This window comes from Periplaneta americana, chromosome 6 (genome assembly GCF_040183065.1).
Source record: "Periplaneta americana isolate PAMFEO1 chromosome 6, P.americana_PAMFEO1_priV1, whole genome shotgun sequence".
NCBI classification, from domain to species: Eukaryota; Metazoa; Arthropoda; class Insecta; order Blattodea; family Blattidae; genus Periplaneta; species Periplaneta americana.
Genome location: NC_091122.1, coordinates 144639964 through 144656954, shown reverse-complemented (window position 1 = coordinate 144656954; position 16991 = coordinate 144639964). Strand labels below are relative to the sequence as shown.

General features: G+C 35.5%; 1 protein-coding gene across 1 annotated transcript in view; it reads right to left on the bottom strand.

Moving 5' to 3' along the window:
- Nucleotides 1-16991, bottom strand: part of LOC138702271 (lactase/phlorizin hydrolase-like) — a 79389-nt gene that overhangs the window by 16800 nt on the left and 45598 nt on the right. Inside the window, exons 14-16 of the mRNA XM_069829852.1 lie at nucleotides 10834-10964; nucleotides 8317-8457; nucleotides 1073-1195 (exon numbers count right to left, since the gene is read on the bottom strand). Of these exons, the coding sequence (XP_069685953.1) occupies nucleotides 1073-1195; nucleotides 8317-8457; nucleotides 10834-10964 (395 nt within the window). The remainder of the gene's footprint in view (nucleotides 1-1072; nucleotides 1196-8316; nucleotides 8458-10833; nucleotides 10965-16991) is intronic.

Below are 16991 nucleotides of genomic sequence, written 5' to 3'. Positions count from 1 at the left end.
ATGTCCATTTGAGTTAATTTTTCAGGATGGACAAAGAAACTGATTATCTTAAAAGAGTTTGGTATTCTGAAATTACTATTTTTTATGAATGCTTAATAATATCTAATGTTCGGCATAGATGAACTTGATTTTTTCCTTAGTATGTCCTGGAAAAAAATCTAAATTGCTTGGACATGTGGAATTTCTGCAATAATTCATGACTGGTAAGAATCGTTTTATTTCTTTAAAATAATTTTTATGTGAAGAAGACAAAGAGGGATAATTTTTTTATATTCCTAATAACTTTAAATGTATATTTAATTGACAAAAGTACACGGAAATACAAAAAAAAATAAACAAAATTATCTGAATAACATATTCAACTCCCCAAATTCCTTTAAACCTAAAAACAAAGTAAAGCAAACTGAAAAATTAGTGCTCTCTGAGAAATGTATCCTGGATTTGTGGTTTTCCTGTAATTCACTGTAACTTATTGGCGCTGTGAAATGTAGGTCTATACCTAGCACTGAACGTATGAAGTTTCTGCACCTCTTGAAAGGCCTATGTAATGAATATTACAACCATATGAAAAACTAAATCTGAGGAGGGAAAAGTGACTTGAGGGGTGTCTGTAATTCACTATTCATTTGTCTCAATGACAATCTCCACAGGCCGACCGACTCAGTGTTCGATACTTGTCCGCCCTTCAGAGAAATTTTACACCCAATAAATTGTAGACAGCTTGATGTGACGGACAATGCTAATCATACACGGGCAGCATTTCTGTATGAATAGTCTTTGCTGTCATATATTTTACCCAGAAAAACCGCAGAACGCAGCGTTGCTCAACAATGGTACACTCGTGCAACTGCTGCGTCTTTGTTTCTCCTCTGCCGCTTATATAGGCCTAGGCCACTACTTCAATTTGTAACTTACTGTTTTGCATAAGTAAATATGGCTTTAGTTTAAAACGCTATTGAAGTATATCTCCAATTAATGTTATTTAGTACGACGACGATACATAATATTCATATACGGAAGAAATAAATATTCAACGTAGACATTGATTGGAAGAAGTAGTTTGTGTATTTACCTTGCTGCCGTACTCGCTGTACAGCATTCGAGCGTATTCTTCGAAGTACTCCGCCATGACAGGGTTGGCCCATCCGCCCAAGTCCTGTAGTGCCTGTGGTAGATCCCAGTGGTGCATGGCCACCTGACACAGAAATTATATTACTTCAAAGTGGTCATAATTGAGTGGCCTAGAATCAAACTGCACTTTATCTAAAATTCTGATTTTCAGGAAAGACGAAAAGCTGAGTCTATTTTGTCTGACAATTATTGGAAGAAACAAATAGGCTACAGCCTATTTAAAGTGTAAGCTTCAAAAGTGTACTTAAAGTGGAAAAACTCCTATTTATTTGATGCACTGAAAAAAATTTTAAGCTATTTTTGTTAGGAGAAAGTTAACTTTTCCACCAAGTTGTGGATAAAGTGCAGTTTGATTCCAGTGTGTAATTTTATTATTATTTTTTTTAAGTGGTACGTGCCAGGAGGGTGTGCCTCTGTAATAAATAAGTTAAGAAGATGTAATAATTTCTTTTAAAAAAATCTGATATCTCAATTCTTTAGCAATTTTATGTAAAATATGTTATCAAAATGCATTGCACTTCAACACGTTAATACATTTTTAAACAAATATTAATTACTCTACAAAAATTACATTTAAAACACTGAGGAAGACATCCAATATAGCATCTTGGAATTGAATACCTGAATGGAATAAGAGCCCATCCCATTTCCAGTAAATTTTCAAATCTTTGACATTAATAATTTCTCTTTATAAATATGTAAGTCATGCATCTTTCTTTATGTCGTATTGCAATACAAATTTCCCATCATTTGAAGTAACACTTAAGTATATTGTAACAGTTGAAAAACACTATAATATTATCTATAGTAATGTTACGAGAGATCTGAGATTCGCTCGTGGATTCTAGTCATATGTACAGTGGAATCCCTCCCTTGAAATCTTCTGTTATGGAAACTTCTAATTTGGAAAGACAGCTGACTCCACCCACTACAGGAACACACTCAACACGTTACTGATAAGGCGATCGCTTTGCTCATGCTGGACGTTGACATCAAAAGATACAGTAAAGAAGAAGAAAGAAATTAAGGAAGATACAAACTTAAATAATAATTATTTCAGCATCTAAATTTGTACACGTACAAATATAAGGAGAAGATTTTTTAATAACACATACAAATATAAGAGTAAATAATTACTGTGGTAACTCCTCTAAATAAAATAATTTTTTTAACATTAACTACAAACATATTTTTAAGTCATTTAAACTCGTGCCCTTTTATAATACTCGTACATTTACCCAGACAAAAAATTCCAAGTTGAAACTTGTAGGAAATCTGCTGCGTGGTCCGTCCAAGTCTTAATGACAACTAGACCTACATCATCCTCAGTAATACATAGTATTGAAACAGTAAATAGTGTTTGTACTCACCCTGTTGCTTACACCCCGTCCTCTGTCTGCGAATCACTGAGTTCATTGGTCAGCTGTGGTTGCATCGCCGAGATAGGGGCGGGCACATAAGACCAATAACGTAGTACGCAGTACGTACAAACGTATTAAATGACCTTTGATTGGCTAATAGTTTTTACCCCCATTTAAGAACAACGAAGGGACTCCACTATATCAACAAAACACTGGAAAACCAAAATTTCATGTGGAGTGAAATAAATTTCCACATTTTTGCTGGGAATATAACCCGTCTTCAGTGTTTCTATAGGGGAACAACTTACAAAACTCCGTTGGTCTGCGCTTGCATCAATCTTAAAGAGTGACACAATATACTATAGTCTGCATTTCACGAGAACATCCGAGCAAGGAACGCCAGTTTTCCCCCATTCTTATAACCTATCCCCGAAACGGAACCGGCCTGCCATTGACTGAGCCTTGTTTGTCACAGCCGGCCAATGACATCACTCCCAACCACCTGCTCCTTCAAGAACGCTAAGTTACTGGCTTACTCTCTCCTCTTATCCCGCAAGGACCATACTCCCCTCGCAGGGATCCTCTCGTGAAATTTGGACAGTATTCACCTCCTTCCTAATTGTCAGCCAATAGTAGCGCGTACTGGCAGCAGTGATGCGTCAGATGACTTGTCAATCTGTAGCGACAATGGTTCAGATTAATGGAGGGAAATTCCAGACACCGCCTCCAGCACAGCGGTAAGGTTTAGTAACCTCCTACAACGGAGTTTTGCCAGTTGTAGGCCTATAGTTGAAAGCACTAATACTCCTAGTTTATTTAGCATGCGTTCAAACGTGACACCGTTTATTTTGACGAAGTGGCAGTAAATTATGCTAATTTACTAACATAATGGAAGTCCCTAACACTGTATGCCTGTTATCGTGAGCTGTTACGAAATGCGTCTCTTTCTGAGTCATAAGTTCCTTTTCTATGGAATTCTAAACAAGTAATTGTGACTCAGTTTTACCATTATCTATATTATTTTATCGTTATGTTAAGTTTCAGGATTCAGTACCGCATAACTATTTATCTTGCCCAAGTCTATTAACACTCTACAACTGAGCAATAGTGTACTGGTGGAAAGGTGGTTACCTAATCCGGATAGCTTTTATCTTCTCACATACAAAATAGGTCTAGGATGTTACATAAAATACATTTCGAGGGAGAAATACAAGTTCTCAGCCTCACTGGTACCAAAGAAATTGTTCTCAGCACGCTGCCTTTCTGTCTGTGCACGAGGTTATCCCTAATTATTGAACATAATGTGTTCATATTCAATATGTACGATTCAGTTTATCCTGAAATTATAGGCCTACACCTATACTAATAATAAATCTGTAGCCGAAATTTTTCTGGTAATTTTCGATTTTCCAAAAATAATTGGTCCTAACATATATAATTAACCACCCTGAAACCGAAATCTTTCTTTTTGAAATTTTTGTTTGTATGTCTGTCTGTCTGTCTGTCTGTATGTTTGTTACCTTTTCACGCGATAATGGCTGAACCGATTTCGATGAAAATTGGAATATAAATTAAGTTCGTTGTAACTTAGATTTTAGGCTATATGGCATTCAAAATACATTATTTAAAAGGTGGGTTATAGGGGGGGGGGTCTGAATTAAATCGAAATATCTCGCTTATTATTGATTTTCATGAAAAATGCTACATAACAAACGTTTCTTTAAAAATCATTTCCGATAAGTTTTACACTTCGAAAAATTTTGATAGGACTGATATTTAATGAGATAAATGAGTCTCAAAATTAAAATAACTGCCATCTAAGGCGGTGTAATGAAATAAACAAATGAATTCGTCTATAAGGGGCCTTGGTCAACAACAATCGAAAGCTATGAATCATAGCCTACAGAAAATGTTTCTGTGTTTGTATGAAGTCATATCGGAAGCTAAATTAACCGATTTGTGTAATTAATTATTATTTAACCATTGGAAAGTGTAGTTTCTCTATATGGACATAATGCTATAATGTTATTACAGTAATGTCGGAGTGAATTGAGGACAAGTAAGATTAAAATAGCTTCTTATGCACAAACAACTTGATTGGCTATTCTGTGTATTCGTTTCCTGTATTTCTTAAAATAATATTTATCTCAGAGAATTAACGAACCACAAGAGTGTATTGATTTAATATGCAGTAATAATATGTTAGCTTAGCATTCCATTATTTTATAATCCAAATTTTAACTATGCTCAATTGAATCGTGTTAAAATACATAAAATACATATGCATTAAATGCAATGCAAAAAAATTGGGTAATGAGCCAAGCAGATCATGTTGCGCTGTTGTAAAATAAAATTTGTTCCTCCTGAGATTCAAGAGCCCCCATAACAAATTAAAAACTTACTTATCGATGTACATCCGTTATCAACACACTTTTTATATAATATAATATAATATAATATAATATAATATAATATAATATAATATAATATAATATAATATAATATAATATAATATAATATAATTTAAGTTATTTTAAGGGTTCAGAACCATAGTGGTCAAGCGCCATTTACTGAATACGTAGAAAACAATGGTTAAAATTAAGTTATTATCATAATTTAATGGAAACATATAGCAAGTAAAATAAAGTATACACATTAAATCTAAATGATATGTCAGTCTTCATTAAAGTATGCATGCATGTAATAAAAATTATGAAACATGTTAAAGGAATTGTCATTGCACCAAATGAGTGGTCTCTGAACCAAAATGATCGCATTTTAATTATTTAAATACAGTTTAAATTAAGTAACATATTAAACGATTTATCCTTCTATCAAACACGAATCTTCCCTGGATCAAATGTCCTATTTTAATTATGTAATTACTTTATATTTATTTCTAACGGGTGCAGCGGAGCGCACGGGTACGGCTAGTAATAAATACAATTCCGACAGTTTGAGAGACATTGCAATAGACAGATGGCATGTCAGAGTCCAATTTTTGAAATTTTGATGTGAATACGTCTGTAAGTGCGGTCCAGTACTAGAATGCTGTGCTAAAAATCAATGTACATATTTTCAGGCGAGTTTTGTCGTGTCTATAACTAAACTTTACGGCATAGCTATTCAATGAAGTAAACGAGGATCGACAGACGAAGGATCAGTGTACCCAACGTGACATTGAAATAGAGCAGGTGACATCATGTGACGCGCGCACGGGAGGGTGGCTTTTTAGGTAGCCTACGTATTGGCTGGTCGCGCGACAGCCTATGCGATGTATAGATATACGAAGCTATAGAATGTTCGCAGTGGTATCAAACGATTCGTAACGAATCAAGCTATAATCTCAATTGAGCAATAATCAGCAGTCGGCAAGATAAATTGAAAAAAAAAACCGCGAGTGAATTTGAGCGAAGAGAGAAAATTCACAGTGTCGAGACATATGCATTGCAAATAGGAGCGGGAGTATAAGCAACGGGTACTTGACTTAACTTCCCATCCCGGAAAACGTAGGCTCTCCACGCATAAAACGTTCGACTGTGCATTCGATACAGCTTACTCCAAGTTTTGTAGCTTCACGATACCTTCTCCTGTACTTTGTGTAATGACGACTAAAGACATAGGCTATATTTTGTGGGGGGGGGGGGGCAAGAAGGCAGGGTATTCGAAAATATATAGTAAATGTACTTTGCTAACTTATAGCTTGTGAAGGTGTGTAAAAATAAATGATATTGTGACCTGAATTTCAATATTAATAAGGAGAGTATATTAAAGAAGAGTTGAACTTCAGATTCTACAATATCTAAAGCACCCATTCCCGTTAATTATCTTTATGGTTGTTCTCGTATCTTGACCTACTTCCTCAAGGCTGTGTTATCACGTGTAGTAGGCCTACATAATTTCTTATTTAAATTTTCATGAAATAATTGAATGTTTCTATAGAAGAAAGTTCACAGATTATAAAATACTGTACAGTAGTGGCAAAAAAAAACGGACCGACCCTTGTAGCTGATTTCAGAGCCTTGTTCACTCCAGAGCACGATAGACTGGTAACTAAGACTTTCGTGGTTCGAATCCTGCCTGGGAAGGAAACTTTTTTTTGTTCCTTATTCAAATTTATTCCCAATACTTTTCGATTGCTGCGATATTTTACTACTTAATTAACTTATTAATCCTAGAACATGAATTTTACCAGCAGTCGAAAAGTATTGGGAACAAATCTGAATAAGGAACAAAAAAAGTTTTCTTCCCAGGCAGGTTTCGAAAGACGAAAGTCTTAGTTACCCAGTCTATCGTGTTCTGGAGTGAACAAGGCTCTGAAATCAGCTACAAAAGTCGGTCCGATTTTTTTTGCCACTACTGTAGACTACATATTTTATGTTAACTGAAATTTGAATACACATGTAATAACATGTGACTTATTTTAGTTTATCCATATCCATGTATTTGTTTAAATGTGTATATTATATAACCAGAAGTTATGGTAAGGAAAACCATACCTACACGTTCATTGAAGGACATCCGTGAAAATGATTAGTGGGTTTTCCAAATATGAGAAAGACGAACTATTACTGGACTATAATTTATTCTTGATAGTATAACATACTAAAATTTTACGTCTTGATTTTAACAGATGTTTTCAGTGTCCATAATATCGATAAAATGGTGTGAACTGATTTAGTGTATTTTTTTTTTCCTCTTTAATCCTATCTACGATTTATTTTCCAGGAATGATGTTCATGAAATATCCTACAGGAAATTTAGAAAAAATTGTAGGTTTTTACTTGAAATAAAATATTATACTCCTTCAGTTCACTTCCTGGAACATCAAACGATTTTCTTCGTAATTGTGTTTCGTTGAATAAACTGACAAATAAATAGGTGAACTACGTGTCAAGCGAGAAAGGTTTCCTAAAATAAATTATACCTACGTAATATGTAATATACAGGACGAACCGTAAATAATATCATTAATTTCAGGGGGTTATTTTTTTAGATATTTCAAACAAAAATTTAATAAAATTCTCTTCTTTTTTGCTTTCTTTTCGAGATAAAAATTATTATATATGAAACATTTCATAAATGTAGTCTATTCTAATAGATGATTGAAATAATTGTAGCCTAGTTTTGTTCTTTAAATGTGCAGAAATTTGATCCGAACAAATGTAACTTTTCGATCTGAAAAGGAATTTTAAAATGTTACATTTGTTCTGATCAAATTTCTGCATAAGTTTATTTAAAGGAAAAGACTAAAATTCTTTCAATAATTTATTATCATAATACACTGCTCTCTTAAATTGGCTGAGCATATTGGAAATTAAATCAATGGCTTTCCCAAAACACGTTATGAAATATTTCACATAAAACAATAAGAAAAGGAAGCAAAAACGGGCAAAATTGTATTGAACTTTTAGTTTGAAATATCTCAAAGAATAACTCTCTGAAATTACATTACATATGGTTCACTCTATGTATCTTTAGAGGCCGTGTACCTCAATTGATAGAGCAACTAGCAACATAATGGAAAGTGATGACGGGATTTTATTTTTTTGTCGTAGCCAGAACTTCCAGAACGCGATTGATTCAGACTCCTACCAAATTGAATATTTTATCATTCCCAGGAGTAAAAGACGGTTAGTTCGTGGTGCCTACCACACCATTTAATTCCAATACCGACGTCAAGAAAGCGTGGAGCTCTACCTTTATTCTTCCCAAGCGCCTTCATGGCGTATAAAAAGGATACCTTTACTTTCAGCTATTAATTTATTTTATACTCTTGGTTGCTGATTCTTAAATTCTTTATCGAGGAAAATTATCTACTTACCATTGGTTCTATAGGCTGAGTTCTTGACAGAAGTCCATCTATTACGTTGTGGTAGTAGTTGATTCCAGCCATGTTCACTTTGTGGGCTCGGCCGGTTGGCATAATCCGTGCCCACGAGATGGAAAATCGGTAGAAGTTTACCTGAAGGGACAAATTTCTCACTTTTATTCATAGGCTATACCCTAGATCATATATACCCCGATAGGTCGGCCTTATAGGCTTTGACGTTAAAACTTTTATTACGTTTACTACGCTGCCACCTGGTAGTTACATAAGGAATCACGTCATAATTCCCATTTGAATTGCATTTGCGACTGTACTGCCATCTTGTATTCGTTTACGGCGGACGGGTGGCGATCCTGGCGGTTGTTCTCATCAAAGTGCTGCCGATTTTAACATAGCGATGACCTATCTGTTTCAGACGATCCAGTAATTACCACTGAATTATAGTCTCGCGGATTGAGCTTCGAGTTAAGAGAGATGGTCGTCCTTAGCAGGGCTTCTTTCGGAAAGGATGTAAAGCTGAGAAACCCATGCAGTGCTTCCAGGTTAAATTGTCCACTTCAAAATGACCAGACAAAAACGTCCAGAGCAAAATGTCCAAGGGAAAAAGTCCAGTAAAAAATATCCACATACAAAAATGTCCACAACAAAATGTCCAGTATAAAAAAGTCCGCATTCAATTTGGAACATGTATATGCTGACTCTTCAAGGACACCAACGAAGAAACAATGCAGTGGAAGCATTTCATAGTAAATTTCAGAAGATTGTCGCTGCTCATCATGCGAGTATTTGGAGGTTAATTCAAAACATCAAAGATGATCAATATAAGAACGAAACTCTCACACGTCACATTCGACTAGGTCATCGAAATATTAGGTCTTCAATTATTAATAAATATAGGCTACCAAAGAAACCAACAACGGATAGAGGCAATCGTCAGGAGATATCATGAATACAGACAGGAATGATATAGAACGCTACCTTCGTGCAATATCTTATCACTTAAAAATACCAGAAGAGGAAGGTCAAGATCAAGAGATAGAATAAAAAATTCATTGTAAATTGGAGATTTCTGTGTGTTTACACGAACATAGAAAATTATGATATCATGAAGGATATTTTACATAAAAAAATTCATTGTAAATTGCAGATTTTTTGTGTTTATATGTACATAAAAATTATGATCTCATATAGCACACTTTACATAAAAAATTCATTATAAATTGAAGATTTCTGTATGTTTATACAAAAAAAAAAATGATCTCATGTATAAGACATTTTACATTTCAGGACATTTAAACAAGTGGACATTTAATTCCATGGATATTTATATTTTATTTATTTATTTTATTTGTTTGTTTTGTTTTGTTTTATTTATTTATTTATTCATTCATTCATTTATTCATTTATTTATTCATTTATTTATTCATTTATTTATTTATTATTTATTTAATTGCTTGCTTATTTATTTTGCAATAATTGTAACATAAAATACAATATAAACAGAAAACCTTCAGCTCGCCCCTGGAAGAGTAGAACTCGTGCTCAAGGGCGGATTCCTGAATTGAAATTAAGAAGTATAGCCTATAATAAGTTAATATTTAATTTTTATGAACATTCATGTAAGTGGACATTTTGCTAGTGAACATTTCTGTTTGCGGACGTATTGAAAAGGACATTTTAACCTCCAACCTATAGCACTATCGATTAACTATGCATTTTATATGAAATTTTACGTGTTCTTAATTCCTGTTTCAATCATGTGATGTTAGCCAAAAACCATACAAACTTACGGAGGAAGTCTCTTCTTATGACAAAAGTTGATAATTAGCACTATCGATTAGCTACGGATTTTATATGAATTTTTACATGTCCTTAATTCCTGTTTCAGTCATGTGATGTTAGGACAAATTAGACAAACTTATGGACGAAGTCTCTTGTTATGACAAACGTCGATTTTAGCACTATCGAATAACTATGGACTTAACCTGTTCTTAATGTCTGTTTCAATCACGTGATGTTATCACAAACCAAAACTCAACTCATTTTTATGACTTATCTCCCTTTACCCAAACACCATCGACATTTTATGTAGACAAGAAATTTTCAGCAAATCGTGCCTTGATTCCTTTCGTGTACGGCCAAGTTTAATTTGAGTGTCGTAATTTTAGAACATGATGATTTCGTCATCATTTATTACCCGAAGTAAGTAATGGTGAGCTGAATCTTTTAATGTCTTGTCTTCTGTCGGATAATGAACCCTCGAAGCTCAACTCAATGCCAGAATAGTTAACATTCGACCATCGAATATGAAATTGAATTTTTAATATAAGAGTCTTCATCAGTAAAAATTCCATTTGTTTTTTACTATATAACTTCGCCAGAAAAATAAATATTATTATTATTATTATTATTATTATTATTATTATTATTATTATTATTATCATCATTATTATAGTCAATTAATTTTGATAACTCATGAAAGACTTCTTAATGTGACTGTAAAGTACTCACTCCCAGTTGTTCCAGCGCTACAATATCGTCCTTGTAGTGGTGGTAAGAATCTGCTGCAACGTCGCCATTCAAGCCATCAGCTATGTAAGGAGTTTCATGCGTGTACTTGTCCCAAATACTCATTCCTTTTCCTGTAACATAATATGCAACATACGTATATAATAATGAGTACCATAGTTTTTACTTCACTAAACTGCAATAAAACATCGTAGAGCTTCGTAATAAGGCAGTTCAGCATTCGATCCTCTATGGTCCGTCCCAGGAATCTGTGGAGTAATTTCACGCATATGGGGTGGAGTCTATCTGTGCCGGAGTGTATTGCGGGCAGCGTCTGTTCGAGGCCGCTATGGGGTAAGATGCTCGTTGTAGAAGGTAGGGTAGAGTTCAGATAGAAATGAGCCAATCCCTCCAAGAGATTGCTAGCTTCGTTCAACCAACATCTTCCCCCAGCGCGATCATTGGCTCTAGCCCTCCCACATACCACTTGCGCAGAGGTCTTGTTTCGTCTTTTTACTCTACAGATTCCTGGGACGGACCATAGTCCAGTTTTCTTGAGTACAAATATATATTGTAACTTTTTAAACAAAACAATAATGTAATTTTATTGTTTCAACAATAAACACTTTCTATAATTGGATGTAAACACTCCCGTCAACAATGGGATTTCCACTCCACACAGTAACACAGCGTTCGTTATTGCACTCCACAAACGACAATGACAATTTACTTGGATTATTGAGTACAACAATGAATTGTTAATCTTAACTAATGTTCACAAATCAGAACTGTCAGTTCTCAATTCACAGTTCGTTTGCCTTGGCAAATTCTTCTAGTTCAGTCACTCGAGTTCACAGTATCTCGAACCCCAGACCTTCAGAGATAGTCCACTGAACTTCGAACTCAGGTCCCTCAACTGCGGTCCACTGCATTCGAACTCAGGACTTCCGGCTCCACAGTTACGGACACAACTCAAGTCGAACTCCGGTCTCGAAGCTGGCTTCACTGCTACACAAGACTGGCTGGCTTGCTGTCTAACGACTACAACAAAACTGCTCAAGTTCGCTCGCGTGTCGTATTTTATAACCAAACCATAGTTACGAGAAAGTACGATGCTAGAAATTTCGACGGATGTCCAGAAGATGGCACTCTCGAATTCTCTGGATTTCTCCCCCTCAATCACTAGCTGCTTTACTTCCTCTCCTCTCTACGCCACAGCACATGCCCAAGGAAGCAGATGCGCGCTCACTTCATTTGCCGTGCCGAACCACAGCCGACCTTGCCCTTCTTCTGCTGGTCGTGAGATCGTATCCCAGCTCTCTCACAATATCTTATTTCCTCTAGGGAAAAAAGCAATAGAGAGCATCGTTTTAAAATTAGCAAGCTACTTGTCTATTCAGAAATTAAAACAATCTCGTTATTTTAAGAGAAATAAATAATAATTGAAACTGAAAATATGATTAAGTAAATAAATCTTTACTAACTGAAGAAAAATGTAACGTCCTGCAAAGTTAAGATTACAGAGTGATATCTAATGGGAGAAAAAACGTGAAGAAACTGAGGAGAGATCAGAGTCGAAATGGATCACATCGATTTAATCCGTAACAGATGATGATGATGATGATGATGATGATGATGATGATGATGATGATGATGATGATGATGATGATGATGAAGATGATGATGAGGAGGAGGAGGAGGAAGAAGAAGAAGAGGAGATGAAGGCGATAAATATGTAGAAGAGAGAGAAAGTTCGACATTTCATAATTACAAAATGTACTCGTATTTCGTTTATAAAATATCACATTAGAATATTGTAAAAGGAAAACTTCATTATCACCACCACCATCCGCAGCAGCAGCAGTAGGAGCATCACCGCCATCACCACTTGTCCTGTTGAATATCGAATTATAGCCTACTCGTACAGTGATCCCATAACAGATCTTTCCGATTCGAAAACATGTAACTTACGTTTAAAACTACTAGGATACATAAAACTGATGCCACTATAAAGATGAACTCGAAAAGCTTTAGTATCTTACCTCAAAAATGTTCAATATGAGCCCTTCTGGTAACATGGCACACATCAAGCCTGTAGTCCACTCCCTCCCAGCTACGTTCAATCCTATCACGATCGATTGATGCGATGACTCTTACGATGCGCACTCGTAAGTCAAGCATGGTCTGTGGTAAGGGTGATACATAGACTCTATCTTTAATATATCCCCACATAAAAAAATCAAGCTATGTCAAGTCTGGATAACGGGAAGGCCAACGAAACCTTCACGGCCACGTTCAACTGTTTCCTCGCTTACTGACAGGCGTCCGGTTGATTCACTCTTACAAATACATCCCCTCGCCTTAAAATCGGAGTACCGTTTGTGAATTGTGGGCCCACTGAGTGATTCTATATCAGACTTTGTTGGGAAATGTCGTTGGACACTAATAACTGACTGGTTAGAATCAAGGATACAAAAAGCTATTCTGTTTTCCATTTCGTCTCAACTCAACAATGAATAAATGTTATTCCGCAGGAGTCTTATCACATGTGATGTACTAAAACAAAACTTTCTGAGTTTCTCTTTCTATCGTTATGAGTTTTAAGTATCTGGGTTTAATTATTAAATGTATTTACATGTGTTCGAAATCGGAAAGGTCTTTTGTGTGTGCCCTGTATTACGACCATTTCCTTCCCCGAGAAATCAAAATATATTCTAGTCACTTGTTTTCTACCACTGTAAATGCACACAGTCACTTCCCTACAGAAGTGTTAGAGCTCGACTGATAAGAACTGGTTATTTTATCAGAGGTTGCTTAAATGTCTTACGGTTAGCGTGCCTCATTCCCAAGCTTTCTGCTTACGTTTAAAATCCTTAGTTGTCTAAATCATAAAAGCAAGTAACAATTTAATCATTATTTAATGGATGACACACATATATTTTTCTTATTATTCACAGAATATAAAGATTACTGTGATGGATAAAATACGAAAATTATGCATTCCTGGTACAGAAAATAGTGATTCTTACGTACAATATACTTTTATGCCATTCTAGCATTATAAACAGGTTGTTACAATATTGAAAATCGTGCGTAATTGGCTTATTATAGCACACGTGCCGATAAAAGCAATGACGTATTTGCTATGACGTAATACCGGAATACTTGCTATCTTGGTTATCACTTCTACGCGCGACGTAACAAGAAATGAAATGTAGGACAGAAGGTAACGTATCATTTATTTCCAATCTATAACAATTTTTTACATCACTTTTGTAATATCACATAAAACAGTTCTTTGGTTCAGAGCAACTGTATTAACAAAATAAAGGAACATCTGTAACCTAACCTTCAAGGTCATCCATTACGCTTTACTCAATTCCAAGGTTAGACGCAACTAATCGATAAGAACATATGAAGACTTTGTCAGCTATGGATCCCGAATTTATTTCATAATTTCTTTCCTACAATTTATAACGTTAAGATGCCATAAAATATTGTATCCAACTCGTGGATAATAATCTTATGATGACACTCGTGAAATTGTCGCACTGACTGTCGTTCGTGCGACAAACTTTCACTCATGCCATAATAATCAAGATTGTCCATTTGTTATATAAATAACTATTATTCATTCAATTAACGTTAGAAATTCTTGTAGCTTTATTCGAAAAATGACAATATTGTATGTGAAAGTGATATAATGATTGACAATAACGTGATGTACATGGTAAAGTAAAGAAGTAGTCACCCCAGTACAGGCCCAAGAGAGGGGAGGGCCAGAGTTAAGACTCCCATCTGTGAAGATAAACGGTGTTAATGGCTGTAGAGATGTCAGTCCTACGTTTCCGCCGCTTTAGCCTCAAGTAAGTACACCTAGAGACTGAGAAAACCCCAGGGTCATAGTGCTACGGAGTGATTAGATCAGGCATGTCAGAAATGAGACATTCATTGTGCATTTATGTGCGCGGATCGCCGGTCTGTGCGGATTGCATCGTTCAGGCGTTGCTCTTACCAGTTCGTAGCTGGAGGGGTGTACAATAATCTATTCTGCGCTTCTAGTGTTGGATTAAATAGGCATTTGTACATCATAAACATACTTAGCAGAAGGAAAAAAACACAGTTATTATCAGTGTCTACATTTGATACTTGTAATACAGGAAACATTAGGCTTACTCAGTTATACTTTATAAAGTAGTGGTTTGTAAAGCATAATTTATTAACGTGATTTTTATATAGTATTTGAAGAAAAAAATATTGTAGTATTTTCGAAACAACAAAAAACGAACAAGTATTTCATTTTACGTAGTAGGTACTAATTATTTTAAAGTAATACACCATACTCTTTCATTGTTTCTCAAGCATTATTATTTATTGGGACCATTGGTACACAAATGTTGAAGAAAATATTATACTTACAATTAATTACATGCAGTAGAACATTGTTAAGTTTTTACACTGAAATCATCCCCTTGCTGTATGTCAATATAAATTAACAATAATATTAATAAATAATATAAACTAAGCTTACAATTTAAATTCACATATAGTATATTTGGAAAACTTTGAGAGCAAGTATCGACAAGTCGGGAGCATTACTGAAAGAAATTAAAAGTGTAGTTCACAAGCTGTGAAGCGACAATATTCTCTTTATGTCAGGTTTAAAGATTTATTAATGTAAGTATATTAGGCATAATATAGATGGAAAATTTGCCATTATATATTTTTCCAGAAAATTTTTCCGCCTTGCAAATAGTTGCTTTCTTCGCTCCTTACAACCTCAAGAGCCTCACATGTATTCCTCAATATATTCTCATCACTTAGCAGCTTATGAAATAAAAGTCGTCAGTCGCCTAACCTTTGATGCCTGTGTTAGTACAGACTCCAAAACAACGCCATTGTCAATTTCGTTTTGCCGCGAGAGTACTGATTAAGAAATAAGCGCTGGCGAATATCATATTTTGAGAACTTTACTCATCTGATCTAAACTGTCACAAGGCTCTTACCTCGATACGGTTTGATGAAAGTCTTTCATTTTAAAATAATTATTGTTGACTGAGGAAAACATAATAATTACGTTATATGATTCGTGATTCCTCTTCTTCGTTATATCTGTGGAGTCCTCACTTTATTTTTCATAACGCATTCACAGTCACAACTCAATCAGCACCCGTACTGATCTGTGTTACTGAAACAAATGCTGATCTGCTGCTGCAGATACTGTACAGCCCTGACGCGCGCCCCTCCAACCTGATTCACTCCCTCCAGGTAGGGGAATAGGAACTGCACATTGCACAGAGACATCTGCAGAATGTGCGCGACTGCACAATGTGCAGGGTTTTGACATGCCTGGTTTAGTTCATTCTATGTACAGAGCGTTCGCCTACGGGTGAGGCCAGGAAAGCGGCATGTACTGATACGCCGCTTTGTGCGCGCAGTTGTTGAGACACGCTCGACAATCAAGGTCGACAAGTTATCAGTTGTGAGCCAGCTGTTGCAGTATTTAACACCTACAGTGCAGTTTCTTGACACAGTTGCTTAAATATTCAGCGTATGTGTAAAATTTGTTAACAATGCAAAACGCAAAATTCACGTTTGAACAGAGAGTTTTTATGTGTGATGCATATGAGAAAACAGAGTCATGTAGAGAGGTGCGTAGGCAATTTGAAGTGAAATATCCGGGTGCTCCAATTCAGGGTAGAGAAACTGTTAGACGTCTTGTTAACAAATGAAGGACAACAGGGTCGATAAATGCTACAATTCCTAAGCGAAAACGAAGAGTATTGACGGGAGAAAAAATTGATGAAATCAATGTATCATTTACACGCTCTCCTAATAAATCTCTAAGACGTGTTTCGCAGGAAGTTAATGTTTCAAAAACATCAGTCTTTACTGCTGGTAAACTTTTAAAATTAAAACCCTACAGAGTATAGTATAGAAAGCGGAAGCTTACGGATAGACGATTCCCGCAAGCGACACCGCAGGCAGGCCGCTTTCCTGGCCCCACCCGTAGGCGAACGCTCTGTATTTAATGCGGAAGGTCACAGAGAGAATCGTTTCATTGAAATAGCTCACCATCATATGCTTTATTTACTGAAGTTAATTTTATTTTACGTGCATTATTTCGAAATGAATTGACTTGAGGCGTTAAGTTGCAAAAT